Consider the following 20,037-nt stretch of genomic DNA (forward strand, 5'->3'; position numbering starts at 1 on the left):
ACGTGATGCTCTGAGGCAAGAGAGGTACTATGTTCAAGGAAAGACAGAACCCGGCTAAACCAGCTAACCCAGTGGAGCCGCACACCACACACACCTCTGCAGCAGTGCCCCACACTAACAACCACAGCCATGGTGCTGAAGGACCTAGACCAATGGGTTCTGTTTAAGAAGCACAATTCACAGTACATCCCACAGAAACTTAAAGGTAACATAAGAAGTTCTCTGTTGCTGAGATCTCTGCCGTCCACAAGCCATCTGCAAAGAACCTTTCTCTACCACCCTGAAGATGGCTGTAGAGGCAGACCCCCTTCCCTGCCAACTCTCACCTGCCTGATACTTTTTACTGATGCTGTCTCTAGACACACACCAGCACTGTTTCAACAAGTATAAACTTCATGGCATCTAGTTCTAAACTGAAGCCACCTGTTCACACATTTGGAAGATAGTGGAGTCTTTCCAGCTGTATCTATAAAACTTTCTGGGATGCTTCTGACTAGGAGCTGTGGCTCTCGCTGTACACTAGGCTTTCCTCTTGCTCTCATTACCTGTGGCAGGGGGAAGTAGAGTAAAGGGATCCTTTTCAAGGTGGCACCAATGCTCATCTCTGCTTCTTCATCTGGAACCTTTTCCACTTAATAGCATCTCCAGCTTTCATTGGGGTAACTTCCTCTGTAGGACCTGCTTCAGCAATGGCTGTGTCTGCTGTCAGGCTGGGCTGAGGTTTCTAATGCTCTGCTGGCAGCTGCTTCATGTACTTTACCTCATTTAATTCTCGTAACAATCCTATGACATGTAGCTTAGTTATCTCACAGAACAGATTAGGGCTTTAGAGGGTGGTATGTAGGCCGGAAGTTACATAGCTGAGAAATAACACTCCTAGATGTGCATCAGAGGCCTCAGAGATTAAGTTTACTGTCTCTATGGAATTAGAATTTTCTCTAAGATTCTGTAAGAATGTAGTACCCAATCAGGTCAAGATACTTTTCGACCCATCTGTATGGGCACAGTTCTGTTGTCATGGAGTAGCAGTTTTGAATTGAGGCTTTCAATCACATTCCAACTCAACTGTGATCTAAGCTCTCTGTATCCTTCCTGCCTGTGGGTAGCTTAGACAGATGGCACACCATTTTTCAGCTTCTCTATGCACTGTGCCAGGTGCCAGTCAGCTTCCATCTAGTCAAAGGTCTGCTGAGACTTCTGAGTTGTAGCACTGTGTTCATCAGGACTTCCTTCTGGACCACATTCCATCTCTACAGTACTGTGGTGGACACTACCAAGCTCTCCCATTTCCTCTGGCCACCGCTGTGCTGGCAGTCTGTGTGTGTCTGCTCCTGTGAGGGTGAGCAGTAATGGTACTCACACTGCTCATGTTCCACTTCCCCAGGGTCCACTTCTGTTCATGAACAGACTTTTTTTAAGGCAGCCCATTTTGCATGAGCTGACAGGAATTTTATTATATCCAGCAATTAGCTCTACAATTCCATCAACACAGATTTTTTCCTGCACAGAAAAGCACAGATGCAAGTGAGGAAACAGCTGCTGCCTCTGCTTTTTCAGATGCTGTGCAGATTGTAGGACTGCTTCCCAGTCAGAAGTCCTGCAGCACTAACTCAAGGTCAGTGACTGCATGGGTTAGACAAAGGTATCCAACAGAAATGCATGGAAAAGTAAATCATCTTTGTGGAAGCTGTTAATAATTAGTGTCATCAAGGCATATCCAACCACTCATGAAAGCTTATATAATATTATGTTACCAGTCACGACATGTCACCTTCTGTGACTAAGGCCTGCTGTGCCACCAAATATGGACTAATTCTCTGGGGGTTCCAAAGCTGTGGTCCAGCAGGTCTTGAGGCCATGGGTAGAAACTCTTCTCAGCTGGGTACATCTGATCCAGCTCAAAAGCCTAGCCTCTTGGCTCTCCACACAGCTTTAGGCAGGACACTGGAGATGGACATGCCAGTGGACAAAGAGATGAAGAGGCTGTTCATTCCATCCGGGTCTCGGTAGGTTTCGATCCCCTGCCACCCCACATGGAGCCCTTTTTATTCCCTTCCTGGATGGCAATCATAACTGGTACAGGCCTAGCATTATCTGTCCAATGATGAGCTTACTCACTAGGCAGCAAGTTTCATGAGGGCAAAGACTATGTTTGTCTTGTTTTCTGTTTTATCCTCAGCATCTAGGTCAGTGGCTAACAGACCAGTGTTTTGCAACTGCCAGTCAGGTCTCAGAGAGAATCCTATCTAGAGCAGCCAGGAGACATTACGGCCCTTCTCCTAGGTGTGTATGGGACTCCTCATAGCTAAGACAGCTTCTCCATCATTTCCAATTCTTCCAAAGCTGTCGAAAACCACAAAGTTTGTCATCACTATGACTTTATAGTCTCTCCTGCTGAGCACACCTTCTGCTACCTGAGTGACCCAAAAGGTTAAATGTCACACAAACCAGCATCTAAGTCTTAGCAATAATCCTAGCATTCAAGGAGCTGAAGCAGGAGCACTGCTGTGAGCTCAAGACTAGCCTGAGCTAGTGATAATATCCTGTCTACAAATAAAAACTCAGTGTCATCTAGCATCCCACGACATGGTCCTGCACATGCCTGATCTGAAGCTCCATCAAGGTAAAACCTCACAGCTGCTATTTGGTCCCTGAAGCTGAAGCTGCCCTGCTGATAGGCATATGGAAACACCCACAAGCATGTGTCTTTGGGTGGTAGGACTACAGGATAGTTCTATTTTTTAAAATGCTGAGTTGGAGTTTATTGGGAGAAAGATAACACATGCTTAAAGTATGGGCAGACAAGAGGAGATGCCTAAGTATTTTAGCAATAGTACATATGACTTAGTGAACTTTGATGTTGTGTTGTTGAAAGTATATACTGCATAGCCCAGTTCAAAGCTTAAGCAAAGTTTTAAAATTAAGTAAAATTTAAAAAATAAAATATGGGCCAGGTATGGTGGCAAGAATATTTGTATTTTTATAACTTAGATTTTTAATCTTTTTCACAGTGTTTTATACAGTTGGAGAACTTAAAAGACAAAGATCTATAATACTCTTAGATTTTTATTCAGTCATGTTGAGCCACAGAGCAAGGGCCCATTTCTAATCCCAGACTTTCAGCGTTGCCTTTGAGTCTGATGTTGGTTGTGGTAACACAGTATGCTATCAGTGTTTCTGCTCTTCATGGAGGAGAGAATAAAGGCACAAAAGGGATTATAAGCATCGTGTAACTGTTTAAAGCCAGGGAGAAATGACCAAGAAATAATCTAATTAAAAATAACCAGAAGTTAAAAAATAGGTATGAAAAGTATCAATAGACACCCAAATGACTGGCAGTCTGTGGTATCCGAGACACACTGTCTGTCATCAGCACACACACTGGCAGTACTACTCAATCTAGAAAGCCAAGAGAGACACTGGTAGGGAATGAATTCTGTAGTTCTGCTGCATGCTCAACACTCCTGACTGGGCACAAGATGACCATGAGGTACAGGTGAATCAAGTGTCACATAACAAAAAAGTTGGTTGCTTCAGTACCTAAAATCTAATAGGAAACCATTCCTTTTAGGTAACAGCCTAATATCAACAGGACAGATACTTTTGTCAGACAGAATCCTCTGGGTCTCTGTGGACATGCAGAGCAGCAAAGATGAAAATTTCTTCAAAAGTAATAAACTGAGCTACACAAATGCTAGTAATTATCATGAAGTATAAAGCAACCAATATGGCAAAACATTGTACATTCTTTAAATATAAGCTCTGAAGAATTCCTTATCCAAATCTAGCAGCAAGTTATCTATGTATCGTGACCACAAAAAGCTCTACAGTCATTTTAAATTTACTATAAAGTATGTGATTATCATTGGATTCTTTAAAAGTAAATAACTGAATGCATCTGAGATAGGCTGACAAACTGCTAACAGCTCCCTCGGGAGGGGACATCAATACCATCATGCCCAAATTCAGGAAGAATCTTCCCCAGATAAAGGGGAACAGAAAATTTCCATCTTAGGAACAGCTCTATGCTTTAGATACACAGGCAACATTCTCCTGAACATCTGTCATTCCTGCACTTATCAGGAAACGGGGCAGTGTCTCCATTCTGACATGGCTTGTTTCCCTACTTCACATGGAGAATGCTAACATCTGCCACACTGCCCTAACCATATTTTTCCATAGCTATTTACCCCACCAGCCTTAATCTCCGTGCTTCCGGAACCTAGGACAGAGATTAGCACAAGCAGTGTTGTGACTGGAGAGGGAGCAAGCAGGATGGCTGTATGGAATGGTGACTTCCGCCTGGAACTGGACACTAGACTCGGAGGGAACAATCGCCCATGGGGAAAAACAGTGACAAAACACACATTTTTCTTAGGCTAGGTACTTAAAAGATAAGGCGACCTGTTTTCCCCAATAAGTTTGGGGCCCAAATGTAGTAAAGAAAGCCCTCTTTCAAAACAAACATACTCCTCAAGAAATTGATTCTACCAACACAGAAGCACCCAGCAGGTGTTAATGCTGTCATTTAGGACAGCTGCATTTTGAAAGATTCTATATTATTCATAATTAAGAAACATCTAAAAAGTACTTGGGTGTAAGAATCAATCAATCTCTCTCTCTCTCTCTCTCTCTCTCTCTCTCTCTCTCTCTCTCTCTCTCTCTGGCTAGATTAAGTCTAACAACTTGTCCTGATTCACCATCTTATTATAATCACTAACTCAGAGCAGAGGTGGCTACAGAGAGCTTTCAATCTAAAGTTTCTACCATGAGAAGAGGCCTGTATGGGTCTCAAATTGAGTATATTAGCAGTTCCAAACAAAGTTCTATGTAAAAACAATTAGCACAAATAACATAAATTTGTTCTAGCTCAAAGTCTTGAAAGCTGCTCAAGAACATGCTGAGACTAATACAAATTGTTAGCTTAGTGCTAAAAGGGCAAAACAGTCAATGTTTATTGGCAGAAGTTCGATCAACACAAAGTAGTACACAGTATATATTATCAGCTACTAAATGCATCTTAAAATTAAGACAAAATAGATAAAGCACTTCCAACCTTGAATTTTTCTTGTAAGATTAGAAAGCCACATGTGTTAATCTTAGAGATAGATTAGTGCCAACAGCACACGTGAAACACTCTGATCCCATGACTAGGGACTTGGGACCTGCAAGCTGGGCAAGGAGGGGCATAAGAAGGGAAGAAGGAGGAAACACGTACCGTGCAAATGTGAGGCCAGTGTTCAAACTGCTGTAAAACTCCTTGGTTAAGGTCTTCTTTATAAAACTCTTTGTAAAAATGTGGAAGCTTAGATATCCAAATGCCATTGTTATGCTTGTCTAATATTTCCTTTATGCGGTTTTGAACCTCATCCATCTTATTAGTGTAAGAGGCAGGAGGCGTGACATTTGGTTTCTCAACAGTCTGATTTAAATTATCTTTAAATTAAAAAAATGATAGCATTAATAGATTATTCCCATCCCCTAGCATTTGTGTCTCTGACTTTGCTATGCTATGGGCGTATGGGGCCGTAAGTTTTAATAGACTGAGGGATTAGCTGAGCAGCACTGAGGACCACCTCACCCTGTCAGCCCTGAGCTTATCAGCAGGGCCAAGACACCTTCAACAAGGGAACTTGCCTTCATTACTTTAAACATCAGGGCAATCTTGCTAGGTAAAACCATGTCTTACTATTTAATGCTTCCTAACTGCAGCTAAGGAAGGCAACATTTAGACAATATAAATGTACAGCGCTCAAGTGAAAGTTACAGTAAGTTTTCACTTTGTTCCACAAGGCACAAAAACACCTCAGTAGGAAGAGTGAAGGACATTTTAGAAAAGATAAAAGGATGTCCAGGTTTTCCAATTATAATAAACTTTCTCTTTTACAAGGAAAATAATTTAGCAATTCACAAAATCCCCCAAACTATGAAACAACCCCAGTTAGTTTATGAACATCAACAAGAGGTCTGGCACCCAGACATCACCAACACGGACTGGCTTTTACTCCCCAATATTTATCTCTCAAAGTTTTAGCTAGCTTCTTTCATACTCATTTACTTTTGATTTAAAACTCAGAGTGCCTGAGTTTACGTACTAAGTGAGAGAAACCTGGTTGTTTCTGTGACCATTCTAGTATTTTAACTATGAAGTAATATCAAACCTATTTAGAATTCTACTAGAATAAATATCAAAGTATTAAAAATCTAACATCTACATGAAGAATGTATTTACAATTTAAGCAGATACCTCTTCTGCTAAGCATAATAATTTTAAATTTGTTTTTAACTAATTAATGGAGATAATATATAGTCTAGTCTGGGGATACTGGTCTCTAAGGATGCCAGGTACCAAAGGGAGTTTTTCTTGAGGATACTGACTGCTCTCTTCTCACTAGAAGACATGATGATGTGTCTCTGGTAGTCTTACACTGACTCAGAGAGCAGAAGGGTCCAGAATACCATATACATTTCCTATTAAGGAAATATTTATTCTATTTGAAACTCTTAGAAGAGGTATATAACTTTACCAAGTAGTCATGCTTTAGAAAATGCATATGCAAAACAATTCTTATCTACAAAAATCATATTATTCATTTTCATAAGCAATACTGGAAGAACATTCCTCAGTAATTTGAACTCAGCAAGAGGCACATGTCAAGCAGCTAACTGTCTAGTCACACTCATACTGAGCACATGGTCAACACTCTGTAAACCTGCTCCTGGTAAGAGTACTCAGCAGACTTAGACACTGCTTGCACAAGACAAGGCTATGGATGATGTACCATCGCTTTCCTTGACTTTATTAACTATCCTATTGTTTTCTTAATGGCCCTTTTGGATTTTATAACCAATAATTACTCATACTTAGCTGTCACATCACAGTTAAAAAATAATTTTATTCTTTGTTTCTATTTTATGTGTATGGTTGTTTTGATTGCATGTTTGTCTGTGCACTACCATATGTGTGTGGTGCCTGTAGAAGTCAGAAGAGGGTATCAGAAACTCCGAGAGTGGAAGTACAGATGGTTTTAAGTCAACCATGTTGGTACTGGGAACCAAACTCAGGTCTTCCGAAGAGTGGTCAGTACTCTGAACTTCTGAGTCATTTTCCCAGGCCCCACAGCTCACAGGTGTAGTGCCAACTTTACTAGTAGAGTATCTATCTTATGAGTTTAAACCCCACACTTATGACTATGAAATAGAGCATGTAGTTTCCTTAAAGGTAGGCCACTGAGTGCCAAGTCTTGAGGGTTTAACCTCTAATTATGGAGAGGGTGAAGAAAGCATACATAAGTCTGCAAAGGTCACGTGGACACGGAGCAGAATGGGACTGGTGTGATGAAGGCCTCAAATCATGCTGACAGTATCACTGAAGCATTATTTTTTTTCTAAAGATCACTTTAATTCACGAGATTAAAGTTAGAAATGGAGACAGGGAGACAAATTTCATGCAGGAGAAGGTGAGTGCACATGCCAAAAGTCACCATTAGATGTTTCTCTTGGGGCCTGTCTGGAAACATACCATTCACTTCCTTAGTGCAGGTCCTTGGGAGGGGTGTCTGCAAAGGTGCTGGCAGGGATGACTTCGGACTAAACCTAAGGTGTGAAAGAATGACAAGCTTTAAATTCTACTTTTCATTTAAAGTCCCAATGGCACTGACCAGCAAATTAACTTAATATAGTATTCCAAAATATGAAAATAAATCTGGTATCGTATTTCATATTTACTCAGAGAAAAGCATGTTAAAAGCTAAACTTAAGGAAGGTTTTGAAAAGACTTTTTCAGAACCTGGAAGTCAGAGTTTCAACTAATCATCTTTAAAGAATAAATAAACGAAAGCACACAGAGAGTAAACACTTGACATAAAGAATACTTTGGATTATAGCCCCCAAAATGAAAGACAGGCAGCAGCAGATTGGGATGTGCTGCCACATCGTGACATATAACAACAGGCGCACAGATGGGTGGAAGAACATTACATTTCCCCTCTGGCTTGGCTATAATGAAAGTAGTGTTTCAAAGTAGCAAAAAGGCTGCTCAGATAACTACACGGACAAGAGAAACATAGGCATCTGCCTACCTCATATCCTTTCCAAAACAACTTACTATCAACTACTGGACTTACATAGGAAAATGTTTCCAAATATGAGGAGTAACAAACCACACCCGCCCACCCATAGAGCCACAAGTACGCATGCATACATAGCTCCACACATTCACACAGGCACACACCCACCCACATGTAGCCACACATGTATGCATGGCCTTGTATTTTCCGTCACAGGTGTCTCAGCTGCATCCCAGTTCTTGAGTAACGCTTAGTACTAGCAAGAGAGTGAGTGTTGTAAGAATGACTGAATGAACCATGATCAAAGGAATCAGTGGCTACATTTCTCTCACTAGGAGAGGCAATCACAATTTTGAGCAGCACAGAAGACTTTTTTTTTTTTTTTGGTTTTTCGAGACAGGGTTTCTCTGTGGCTTTGGAGCCTGTCCTGGAACTAGCTCTGTAGACCAGGCTGGTCTCGAACTCACAGAGATCCGCCTGCCTCTGCCTCCCGAGTGCTGGGATTAAAGGCGTGCGCCACCATCGCCCGGCCACAGAAGACTTTTAAAGACTAAAGTGTTTCAAATAAAGCACATTTCCTAATAGCACTGTAATTCTGAAAGAAGCAGACTGTCAGTTACTAATAAAGGCTTCAGCACAAACAACTGCCAGAGTCCACGCCTCTGCACTGATCCATGCAAAGGCTCACCAGAAAACTCCAAAGCAGACCTTTCTGCCAAACTATTATTTTTTTATTAATTTTTCCTAAATAGTATCTGGAGGTAAAGCTTCTGAGGAAAAACTGACCTTTACCCCCAAATAGACACTGATTTAAGTTGCTATGATATCACAAATTTGCAAAAAAGGCACAATTTTTCAACTTGGAAGGAAGAAGGGATACTGATTCATCTCTATCAGGGTTCAGTGTGCGTTTCCTGTCAGGAGGCCAACAGGACAGTCTTCAGGCTCTGCACAACCACTCAGTTCTACCACCGCAGTACAAAACAACACGAGCATTAGAGGAACAGGATACATATGGCAATGCTCCTATAAAACTGTATTTACAAAAGCAGGCAGGGGGCTTTTGGACTGTAGCCCATGGATTGTAGTTTGCTAACCTCTGGGTGACTTCATAAAACCGTGACATTTAGAAATATAAAGAAACCTTCCTATCAGATACCTGCATGTTTTTTTACTGGCAAAGTGAGGAAATCATAAAACATAAAATAGTGAGTTTACAGTTAGCAACCTCAGGTATGGCTACTCCAAGCTAAGCCTCATTACCAGTCCAGTTCCATGGTACAAACATGCCAGGTGCCCCTGCACCATGATTAAACACTACTGCCTAACTGTGGGCAATTACTGGAGCAAAGGGGAGTATATAGCCAGATGAGATTTTCCTTAAATCTTACTAATTGTAAAAATAATTTTGTAAAAAACAAAAATATAAAAAATATGTAACAGCACTTCAGAAAAAACTAGACTGTGTACAGATGACAAGACAAGGGGAGGTCAGAACAGCTGAAGGGGACAGCACAGGGAGCCCAGGTGATGTCACTGGGTAGGAAGAGGACCTATTGATGATGAAGGGTATGAATGCAAACTACAAAAGACAACCCTTCTCAAGATGAACATACTTTTCTAACAGTTGTTGCCCTAGCTTGCCAAGCTTTTCCTTTAAGTCAGATAAAGCCCAGGTACCTGCTGTTGGCAGACATGCTCAAATGCCTCTTTACTGGAAGGTCTGGGTAAGGTGGCATGTCCACATCAACCTTAACTCCCATGGTGCTTCCTTTGTCTCTTAACGGTGATGGATTAGGTTTCTTGCTGATCGAATAGTCTGAGGCAAAGCCTGGTTGCCTGAGGGTTGCCTTTGGTTTCCCTAAAAATTAAGCAGACATAATGGAATCAGTTGGCTCTCCAAACTGTAGTTTCATTGCGCTGCTCCCCTGACCAGCTAGTTCTGGGTCATACTTGTCTGAACAATTTGGAAGAACACAAAGAGGGGACCTGGTAGGTTGGCGACAAGGATATGAAACTGGGGAGCATTTTGTGGATTAGGGTCCTGCCTACCTCACTAGCTAGTGCTTCTTTCTGCTCACCACCAAGTGCTACCAAACAGCCACCATGTGGCAAGAAGCCTTCTCAGAGCACACTGTCCCTGCAGCCTAAGTCTCCTTCCTGAGGAAGCCCACCCTCCTCACCCACTCACAGGGATGGCCGCTTTCTCTAAACTGCTTCTTCTGCCATGCAGTCATATAATAATTCACAGCACTGCTGAACTGTTGCTTGAGAATTTGATTTTAGAATTTACTATAACCTCCTCGAGATAAGTGTTTAGGAAATACAGCTATCATGTTTTTAGGCCATATAATTCAAACTTCTCTGAAAAATAAATATCTTAAAACCAAAGACTCAATCTGCTGAGTATAGACATCATATCACAGGCTCTTGGTTCATCCAACATTCTGGATGAGGATTCTTGTCAAGAATTTTACCTGGAAGGGTAAAACTACACTTAGCCATCACCACGGTTACCATCTGCTGCATTATTCTGCACTGTGACCGCTGGATTCTGGGAGCCACATTTATCAGCACTTCCTCATTTCAACAGAAATCCCAGCTGCAGGATTTTTCTTCTGACATGTGGATATTGGCAAATTATTCACTTAATAGTTATCAGGAACAGAGGTAGCATTTCCATAAGCCCTTGGACAAACTTTTATATGAAAAGTCCTACCTTCTAGAAAGAATGGCATGGTTTTCTTCACTCTCATCTGACAATTAATTTGCCGCCCTGTTTTCCTTTTAGAGGTCCTCTGCCGAGCCACAAGCTGGGCGATCCTTGCAGTCTCTGTGCAGGCTACAGCATAGCAGATTATCTGTGAGCAGCAGAGCAAAAACAAGACATTCTGAGAGCCAGTTTGTGGAGGCTGGGTGCCAGTGGGCCGACATACCCCAAAGCCAGGTGGATGCAGTCCTCAGCAGCTCTCCCAATTCTGCAGGACCAAAATTATATTTAACACAAAAGGAATCACACATGATGTAGTATGCTGACCTTCTCCAACTTGAGATTTTCATTTATTCTTGAAACAGGTATTAAGCATCTACAATAAATCAGGTTATCATTGGGTTGGCAAATAAGCAAAAGTATCCTGTGTTCTTCATGTACCAGCTCAGAGACATACGGTACATCTTTTCCCCACTTACACAAGGAAGAACAGTGAGGGCTGCTCAGAAAGCTAAACTCCTAGTCACACAGTAAGGCTATCTTTCTGAGGCCAAAGTATATGATTTTCTTAAAATTGCATTTTTGTGCATATGAGAGACTCAGTTGAAATCAAGAACAATGGGGCTTTTTGCTACAGCCAAATCACATTCATACTCTTTGGGTCAGTGCTTCTATTCTTGAAATTACATTACAATATAAGTCAAAAGAAAAAACATTACCTGCCTTGGTATGTTCAGAAGGAGGTATTAAATAGTAGAACCTGAAAACATTTTAAAATACCCAAAATAGGGGAGAAAAGAGTTAAAGAAAAACATTTCAGAAACTGTATGAAGCACTATTAGTTCATTCATTCATTTGGATATTTGTTCATTCAAGCATTCAACACAGATTTATGAATTATAGATTATGAAGAGAGAAAGGGGAATCTCTCACTTTGAGAAACTCTGTTTTTAAAGACAGAGAAGAGAAACTGAGAACTCTGTGATGAGTGCTATAGGAAGCAGGAGCTGAATGAAGGTTAAACCTGGGAGGCCAGCACACACTGTATTACTGCTATCAACTGCAATGAACTGTGTCTTCCCCTTATGGAAGTTCTTACAGATGAGTTTCCCCTATGACTGCTCTCTTGATCCTGGCTCCCTTTTCTTTTCCTCCTGCCCACACAAAGAGAAAACCAAACATAGTAAGATTGGTAGAAGACACCCCAGACTTTCAAATAAGGGAAAGGGTAGCTAGAAACCTGCACATTTGGGGCAGGGAGTGCAGGGGTTCATCCTGTCTGTCTCTATCATATTGAAAATGGCAGGTACCAGAGTAAGTGAGACTACTGACAGAGAAAGCAAATACTGCCAGTTGCACCCACGACAATCTAATAACCTCCAAGAGAAGCTGAAGGGTTTAAAGCAGAAGAATACTGTGATCATACTCCTGTGAAGGAGGAGTTGGCTACTGAAGGAAGAAAACTACAACACAGCTTTTGGCAGAGAGGCTCCTGTCATGAGTGATCAGTTAGGAAAGAAGCCAGGCCCAGACAGCAGGAACTGGCATGACTGTGACCAGTGATGAGAATTAAAACTGCCCATTAGATGTGGTGATAAGGTCATTTGTGACCTTTGCAAAACACTATCAACAGGGCTGGTGACATGGCTCAATAAGTAAAGGCACTTGCTTCCAAGTCTGACTACCTAAATTCAGTCCCCAGTCCCACAGGGTGGAGGGAGAGAACAAACTCTACAAACTGCCTTCTGACCTCCACATGTGTACTATGGTGTGTAAGAGTGTGTGTCCACACATACACAGTAAGTAAATGTGTAATAAAAAACTGAAATGGGGGCTGGAGAGATGGCTCAGAGATTAAGAGCACTGGCTGCTCTTTCAAAGGTCATGAGTTCAATTCCCAGCAACCACATGGTGGCTCAAAATCATCTATAATGTATTCTGGTGCCTTCTTCTGTCCTGCATTACAGGCATACATGGAGGCAGAACACTGTATAGATAATATATTGTTGGGGGCTGCAGACCACCAGACCCTGAATTTCTTGTAAACAACTTGTTTTCCTCTGTTCTGAGCAGCCTGCAGCTGCTCTGAGCACGAGACCCCAAAGGCAGAGGAGTGGGTTCATGATGAGTCTGCAGCTGAAAGATCCCGAGAGCTGGGGCATGGCCAGAGCCCTATATAAGCTGCCCCTGAGCACAATAAAGTGGGCATTCTTGGCATTCTTGTTTCAAGGATGACCCATGTCCCCATAGTGTCTCTGTCTCTGTGTTTATGTTTTTAAATTTCCAGCCTAGTTCTGGGGCTTGCAAACCACACTACAGGTGTAGTGCTGTAGTACACATAGTACAGGCGAACAGTACAATAAATAAATCTTTAAAAAAGAAAAAATTCAAACAGTGGCACAGGTTTGTCACTACAAATAGCAGATAAGGCTATTCCAGGCCTCCTGTAGAGTCACTCTGTTTAGACACTGGAACTGGATAAATGTCATAAATACTCTGAGGCATTACATTAGAGAAGACATGAGGATGTGGGCTGCACCTTAGGTGTGCATCGCTTATGGATTCAAGCTACTCAAGGCTTTTGCTTCTATGACAGATATGAGATCAGAAGCACCAGCGAGATGACTTCAACTTAACTCTATGTGAGAATTCTGATAGGCAAGATGGCATCTTACCTCTCCAGATCTACTATTCTCTATCCTGACAACCGCTGGCACACTTCTCAGGTAGGCTTCTAGAGTGGGGTAACCCAGCTGCTTGAAGGGGATCCAGTCTCCAGTCAAAGATCGGTATTCTCCTTGGAGCCGGGGTAATGCTATCCCGTTCTTATGAGACTGCAGGACAGCCCTTAGCATCTTGGCAACCAGATCTGCCTCCAGCATCTTCACCTATAAAAACACAGGAGAAGGTGACGATATTATGGCTCATCAGTCTGTAAATGGGAAAAGATTTTCAGATCTGAAGCTTTTTAGATTGTGCCACAATCGAGTGCTGAGTGTCTCCTATGTGAGAATACAGGGAAATACATATAGTGCTATGGACTACCTGGTTATGCGGGGAGTCAGAAAGGTACAAGAGGAGGCCTGCATAGGTTTCTGATGGCCAGAACAGGAGGAAAGCCAGCCTGTGGGGCCAGGGAGAATGCAAAGGCAGAGGTGTGAAGGTGGGAGAGAAGGGCATGGGAGTGTTCTGAGAACTCCAGGGAGCCATGTGACTGACAGGACTGGAGGGGAATCCAAACGGGAGACGGAGAAAGGGGCAGACTTCGAGATAACCACAGTATGCTAATGACTGCATGTGTTAAATGGAGGGAGATCGCAAACAAGGGAAACAAAGCAATCAGCTCAGATGTTTGAAAGGTCACTACTCAGCCTTGGGGAAGCTAATTGGAAGAATTTTCACGGGTGTGAGAATGCTTGTAAATGTGGAGAACCTGGAAATAGGGCATGAGGAATAATAAAAACAAGCCACAAGTAGTCAGGAGGCAGAAGCCACAAGTGGTGAAGGCTCCAAGTATGTGGCTAAGGCACACTAGGTAGTAACCACTCACAGAGCCATGGGTTGAACACAGGTTTGCAAGAGAGGAAGAAGTTGAGTTCATTCTGGACAGGTGGAGGCTGGATGGCCAAGGGCAACCACATAGATATATTCACTAGGAACTCAAGTTAGAGGCCTGAGCTGGTACAGATTCACTGGTCTTCAGCATCCAGATAGAAAAAGACAAGGATAATGATGGATTTCTGTAGAAGGTAGTCATGTAAGGGAAGGGTACAGGAAAAAGAACTACAAAAGGCTGACAAAAGTGGGGAAGAGGGAAGAATGGGTAGGAGGGATAGGAGGGAGGAGACAAGAGCTGTATCCCAGTGTCTCGCAGACCAAAAGAGTATCAATAGAATGCTCTAAAGTGCCGTGACTGGCACAAACAGTGCAGCAAAATTGAAGGCCCAAACATGAGCACACATGTTGTAATATGAGCGGCAGGGCTGCGTACCCAGCACCCCGGCCGCCTGCTAGCTTATGCCCGAAATAACAACACACAAACTGTATTCATTTAAACACTGCTTGGCCCATTTCTATCTAGCCTCTTCTAGGCTAACTCTCGCACCTGGACTAGCCCATTTCTAATAATCTGCTGTAGCCCACGAGGTGGCTTACCAGGGAGCTTCTAGCCTACGCCCATCCTGGGTCGGAGCTTCATCGCATGTGTCTGCCTGGGAGCGGGGAGCATGGCGTCTCTCTGAGGCATCTGCCCCCGAGAGGAGAGCTGTCGAGTCTGAGCTCACTTCCTCTTCCTCCCAGCATTCTGCTCTGTTTACTCCTCCCACCTATGTTTTAACCTATGAGCCCAAGCAGTTTCTTTATTATTTAACCAATGACCTTCCTCCATCATTTCCCCTTTTTCTGTTTAAACAAAAAGGAAAGGCTTTAACTTTAACATAGCAAAATTACATATAACAAAACAGTTATCAAGTAAAAATTACAATAATCTTTATCATAACTAAGGAAAACTATAACTATAACTAACTATTCTTAACTCCATCAAAGACTCCAGAAAGATACAATATTACCTAAGCAAACAAGAAATAAGCAACTTTTAAAACTCTAGAAATAACAGAGACATCTCGCTGCCTGTATAGTCACCCAAAGTTCCTCTGTACCGTTGGGGCATCCATCTTCGGCCTACAGGCCCATAGTTTCCAGCAGACATTTCCACAAAGCAGGAAATTTCAAAGGCAGTCACTATCTGCTTGTCCTGAAGAATGTCTTGCAGACTCTTTCATGAATCAGGAACCCCGAAAGACCATCTCACCTTTAGGCAAGTTTAGCAGTCCTCTCTCTGCGGGTTCTCTGTGTCCAGTTTATGCAATAGTCCAGGCAAGAACAGTTTCTTGCCCAAATGGCTATCAAACTCCATAAGAATCCTCTTCGATGCCCATCTTATTCTTGAAGTAGATTGGTGCTGCCAGGAGCAGAGTGTCTCATTGTCATGAAAAACCCTAAGTTATTAAAACATTAAATGCCATATTCTGCAGTCTTTGAAAGATATGAAGAATGTCTATCTAACTGAAATATATATCTATATATCTAGAAAATCTAACTAACATGACTACAAATTTGACTATTACTGATGATTATCCATTAACCTATATTTCTTAATTATACATTACATTTTTTAATGAACTACACAATCACAATATCTTAATCAATAGCAGAAATATGCATATACATATAACAGAATTGACCTTAAATCTCTATCAATAAAGCAAAATCTATACTAATACAAATTATTCATATCTATATCATATCCCCCTTTAAATGCTAAAGAACGTTTATAAACCATATTTGGGAATATGGGCGCAGTTTTTTCTCTCCAAACTGCTTCCTGCTGAATGGGGGCGTCGTTAATTAGGTCTTTCATGGTATAACCTGTGTGCTAGTTTCATCTCAGTTGGCAGTTGAGCGAAGCAATTTTCTGAAGATGTTCACAGCAACCCTTCAGGAGGGCGTGGTCCATCATACCATATAGGAATAGAAGAAATGAACAGGGTCTCATCCTCTGTGATAACAAAATAAAAAACTCCTTTCCAAAGCATCATGTCCTTAGATCCAAATTTCAAAGTCAAGGCATTTTCAAAGTATCTATGTTGGATTAGTTCAGCAGCATTTATAAACAAATATCCTTTAGCAGTTGTTGCTCTTTTCTCAGCATTCAAACAATTCAAACAGAGCATAATAGCATACAGTATCAAAATTCTCTGTGTATTTTCCATCTTTGTACAGCTTTGTTTTAACCTCTATTTTGTTTATTTTTACTTTTATTTTTTGCTTTTTGAGACAGGTTCTCTGTATCTTTGACCTGGAATAACTCTGTAGACCAGGCTGTCCTTGAACTCTCAGAGATCCACCTGTCTCTGCCTCCCAGGCATTGGGATTAAACACTACTACACCTTGAACTCACAGAGATCTGTTTGTCTCTGCCTTCTAGGCACTGGGATTAAAGGCGTGTGCTACCACACCTTGAAGTCACAGAGGTCAATCTCCCTTTGTCTCCCAAGTGTTGGGATTAAAGGTGTGTACTACCACACCCAACTACTCTCTTCCTTTTTTTTATTTTAAGAACTTCAACTTTTAGCCTGCATATATTTTTAACACACTGTAAACCATTTAGAAATTTTCTTTGTCTTTGAATCTCTCTTTACTGTATATCTCTCTTTTTCTGACCACATGAGTCTTTAATTTACCAAGCAATATCAGTAGGACTAAAGCCATGGCTTTGCCAGCTAGATCCAGTCCATTCCTTAGCTTTCCAGCCTCATGGCGGAGATACAGGCTGTAGCCATGTTTATAGCCACAATTCTATGGTGTTTCAAGGTCCTTGCCAGCAAGCAAGCTTCAGCAGCCTGTGCTTGCAAACCAAACGAACCGCCTGCGTAAAAGAGTCAGAGTTTGCCCTGGCAGGATGGCCCAGAAAGCCGGCATTTTTAAACGGCGCAGCTTTTTTTCAGCTACGGATGAAAACCGAAAAGCATGCGTTCAGCTTTTTGTCAACACCATTTAAGTGTTTTGTGGCAGGACCTCTTAAGAGCTGCAGGGTTTTGCAGCTGAAGCTGAGTCAGGAAGCCTCTCTTAGATGAGAGCGCTTGCTTGGCTCTAGCAAGCAGAGTAGAACCCAGAAATTGCAGTTACCAAGAAAACATGCTTTACTCTTTCCCAAGCTTTTTCAGGCTTTCTGTGGATTCAGTTGTCCACACGTCTGGGCGCCATTCTGTTGTAACTGGAGCGGCAGGGCTGCGTCCCCAGCACCCTGGCCGCCTGCTAGCTTATGCCCGAAATAACAACACACAAACTGTATTCATTTAAACACTGCTTGGCCCATTTCTATCTAGCCTCTTCTAGGCTAACTCTCGCACCTGGACTAGCCCATTTCTAATAATCTGCTGTAGCCCACGAGGTGGCTTACCAGGGAGCTTCTAGCCTACGTCCATCCTGGGTCGGAGCTTCATCGCATGTGTCTGCCTGGGAGCGGGGAGCATGGCGTCTCTCTGAGGCATCTGCCCCCGAGAGGAGAGCTGTCGAGTCTGAGCTCACTTCCTCTTCCTCCCAGCATTCTGCTCTGTTTACTCCTCCCACCTATGTTTTAACCTATGAGCCTAAGCAGTTTCTTTATTATTTAACCAATGACCTTCCTCCATCACACACATAACTCCATCCATCTAATATTCTACAAAGATGCCAAAAGCATACACTGGAGAACGACATAATTTTTAAAAAAAATTGAATGTCCATATTAAGAATAATGAAATTAGGCCCCTACCTATCACCCTGCAAAATAAAAACAAAACAAAACTTAACTCCAAATGGATCAAAAACATAAATGTAAAACCCAAAACACTAAAACTACTCCAAGGAAACACAGGCAGTGCCCTACAAGAAACAGATGTAAGAGAGGACTTTGTGAACAGGACCCAGCTGCCCATGAATTGAGGCCAACAACCATGAGTGTGACTTCATAAAATATAAAAGAGCTTCTGCCTATCTAAAATCACAATCAACTGGGTGAGAAGGAAGCCCACAGAATGGGAGAGAATCTTTGCCAGCTATATATCTAACAAAGGATTCATATCCAGAATATATAAAGAACTAAGAAAAGAAAATAGGAGTCTGAAAAACAAATGACCTATTCAAAAAAATAATGGCTTGGGACATGAACAGGAAGTTCTCAAAAGAAGATATAAAAGTGGCTAAGAAGCAGCTTTTTAAAATGTTCACTACCCCTAGCAATTAGGGAAGTGCAAATCAAAATAACTGAGATTTCCTCTTACCCCAGTCAGAATTGCAAAGACCAACAACAAATGCTGGAGGGGACGTGGGGGAAAAGGAGCACTCTCTTACTGCTGGTCAGACTACAAACTGGCCCAGTCATTCTATAAATCAGTGTGGAAATCCTCAAAGAATAAAAATAAATCTGCTATGATCTAGCTATACTACTCCTTGAATGTGCCCAAAGGACTTGCCATCCTACTTCACAGACACTTGCTCAGCCACGTTCACACACACTTGCTCAGCCACGCTCACACACACTTGCTCAGCCACGTTCACACACACTTGTTCAGCCACGCTCACACACACTTGCTCAGCCACGCTCACACACACTTGCTCAGCCACGTTCACACACACTTGCTCAGCCATGCTCACACACACTTGCTCAGCCATGCGCACACACACTTGCTCAGCCACGCTCACACACACTTGCTCAGCCACGTTCACACACACTTGCTCAGCCACGTTCACACACACTTGCTCAGCCACGTTCACACACACTTGCTCAGCCACGCGCACACACACTTGCTCAGCCACGCGCACACACACTTGCTCAGCCACGTTCACACACACTTGCTCAGCCATGTTCACACACACTTGCTCAATCATGTTCACACACACTTGCTCAGCCACGCTCACACACACTTGCTCAGCCACGCTCACACACACTTGCTCAGCCACGCGCACACACACTTGCTCAGCCACGCTCACACACACTTGCTCAGCCACGTTCACACACACTTGCTCAGCCACGTTCACACACACTTGCTCAGCCACGTTCACACACACTTGCTCAATCATGTTCACACACACTTGCTCAGCCATGTTCACACACACTTGCTCAGCCACGCTCACACACACTTGCTCAATCATGTTCACTGCCACACTACTCAGACCAGCTAGGAAACGGAAATAACCCCCATGTCCTTCAATCAATGAACAGATATTGAAAATGTGGTACATAGACAGTGGAACAGTATTCAGCTATCAAGGAAAAAAAACCCTAAAATCTGCAGGTAAATGGACAGAACCATGAACAAGATTCTGTGTGGTGCCCAGTTCCAAACAATACATATACAGCATACTCCTGAATCTAATAAGGTTTAGGGATTACTGAGGAAGAGGGGGCAGAAACACTTTAAAAGTCAGAGAAATGGCAGGTTCGCTGTGAGATGTCTCCTAAAAATGACAGAGAAGCTACAATCATGAAGCCTTATCAATAAGTTGATTAAGCAAGACCTGAACATAGTAGACACCAAAAGACATACTAACATGAATGAGGGAAACCTCACCAAGCCTCTGTAGACAGAGAACTACAGGCAACCAAGGAATGCTGAGAGTGCAAGAAACGGCTTCCCTAGGAAGAGCTCACCAATGGGCTGTCCAGAAACCATACACACACAAAAAACATTACACAGAATCAACAGTTGGACTTAT

General features: G+C 42.4%; 1 protein-coding gene across 2 annotated transcripts in view; it reads right to left on the reverse strand.

Moving 5' to 3' along the window:
• The window catches only part of Tdrd7 (tudor domain containing 7), a 69,078-nt gene that overhangs the window by 37,565 nt on the left and 11,476 nt on the right, over positions 1 to 20,037 (reverse strand). For both annotated transcript variants that reach the window (XM_041667864.1, XM_041667862.1), the window contains exons 2-6: positions 13,455 to 13,667; positions 10,789 to 10,930; positions 9,750 to 9,930; positions 7,523 to 7,596; positions 5,219 to 5,436 (exon numbers count right to left, since the gene is read on the reverse strand). In XM_041667864.1, coding sequence (XP_041523798.1) covers positions 5,219 to 5,436; positions 7,523 to 7,596; positions 9,750 to 9,930; positions 10,789 to 10,930; positions 13,455 to 13,661 — 822 coding nt within the window. In that variant the 5' untranslated portion in view covers positions 13,662 to 13,667. The remainder of the gene's footprint in view (positions 1 to 5,218; positions 5,437 to 7,522; positions 7,597 to 9,749; positions 9,931 to 10,788; positions 10,931 to 13,454; positions 13,668 to 20,037) is intronic.

Source organism: Microtus oregoni, unplaced genomic scaffold (genome assembly GCF_018167655.1).
Source record: "Microtus oregoni isolate MIOR12 unplaced genomic scaffold, Mior012 000017F_ref0000208, whole genome shotgun sequence".
Classification (NCBI taxonomy): domain Eukaryota; kingdom Metazoa; phylum Chordata; class Mammalia; order Rodentia; family Cricetidae; genus Microtus; species Microtus oregoni.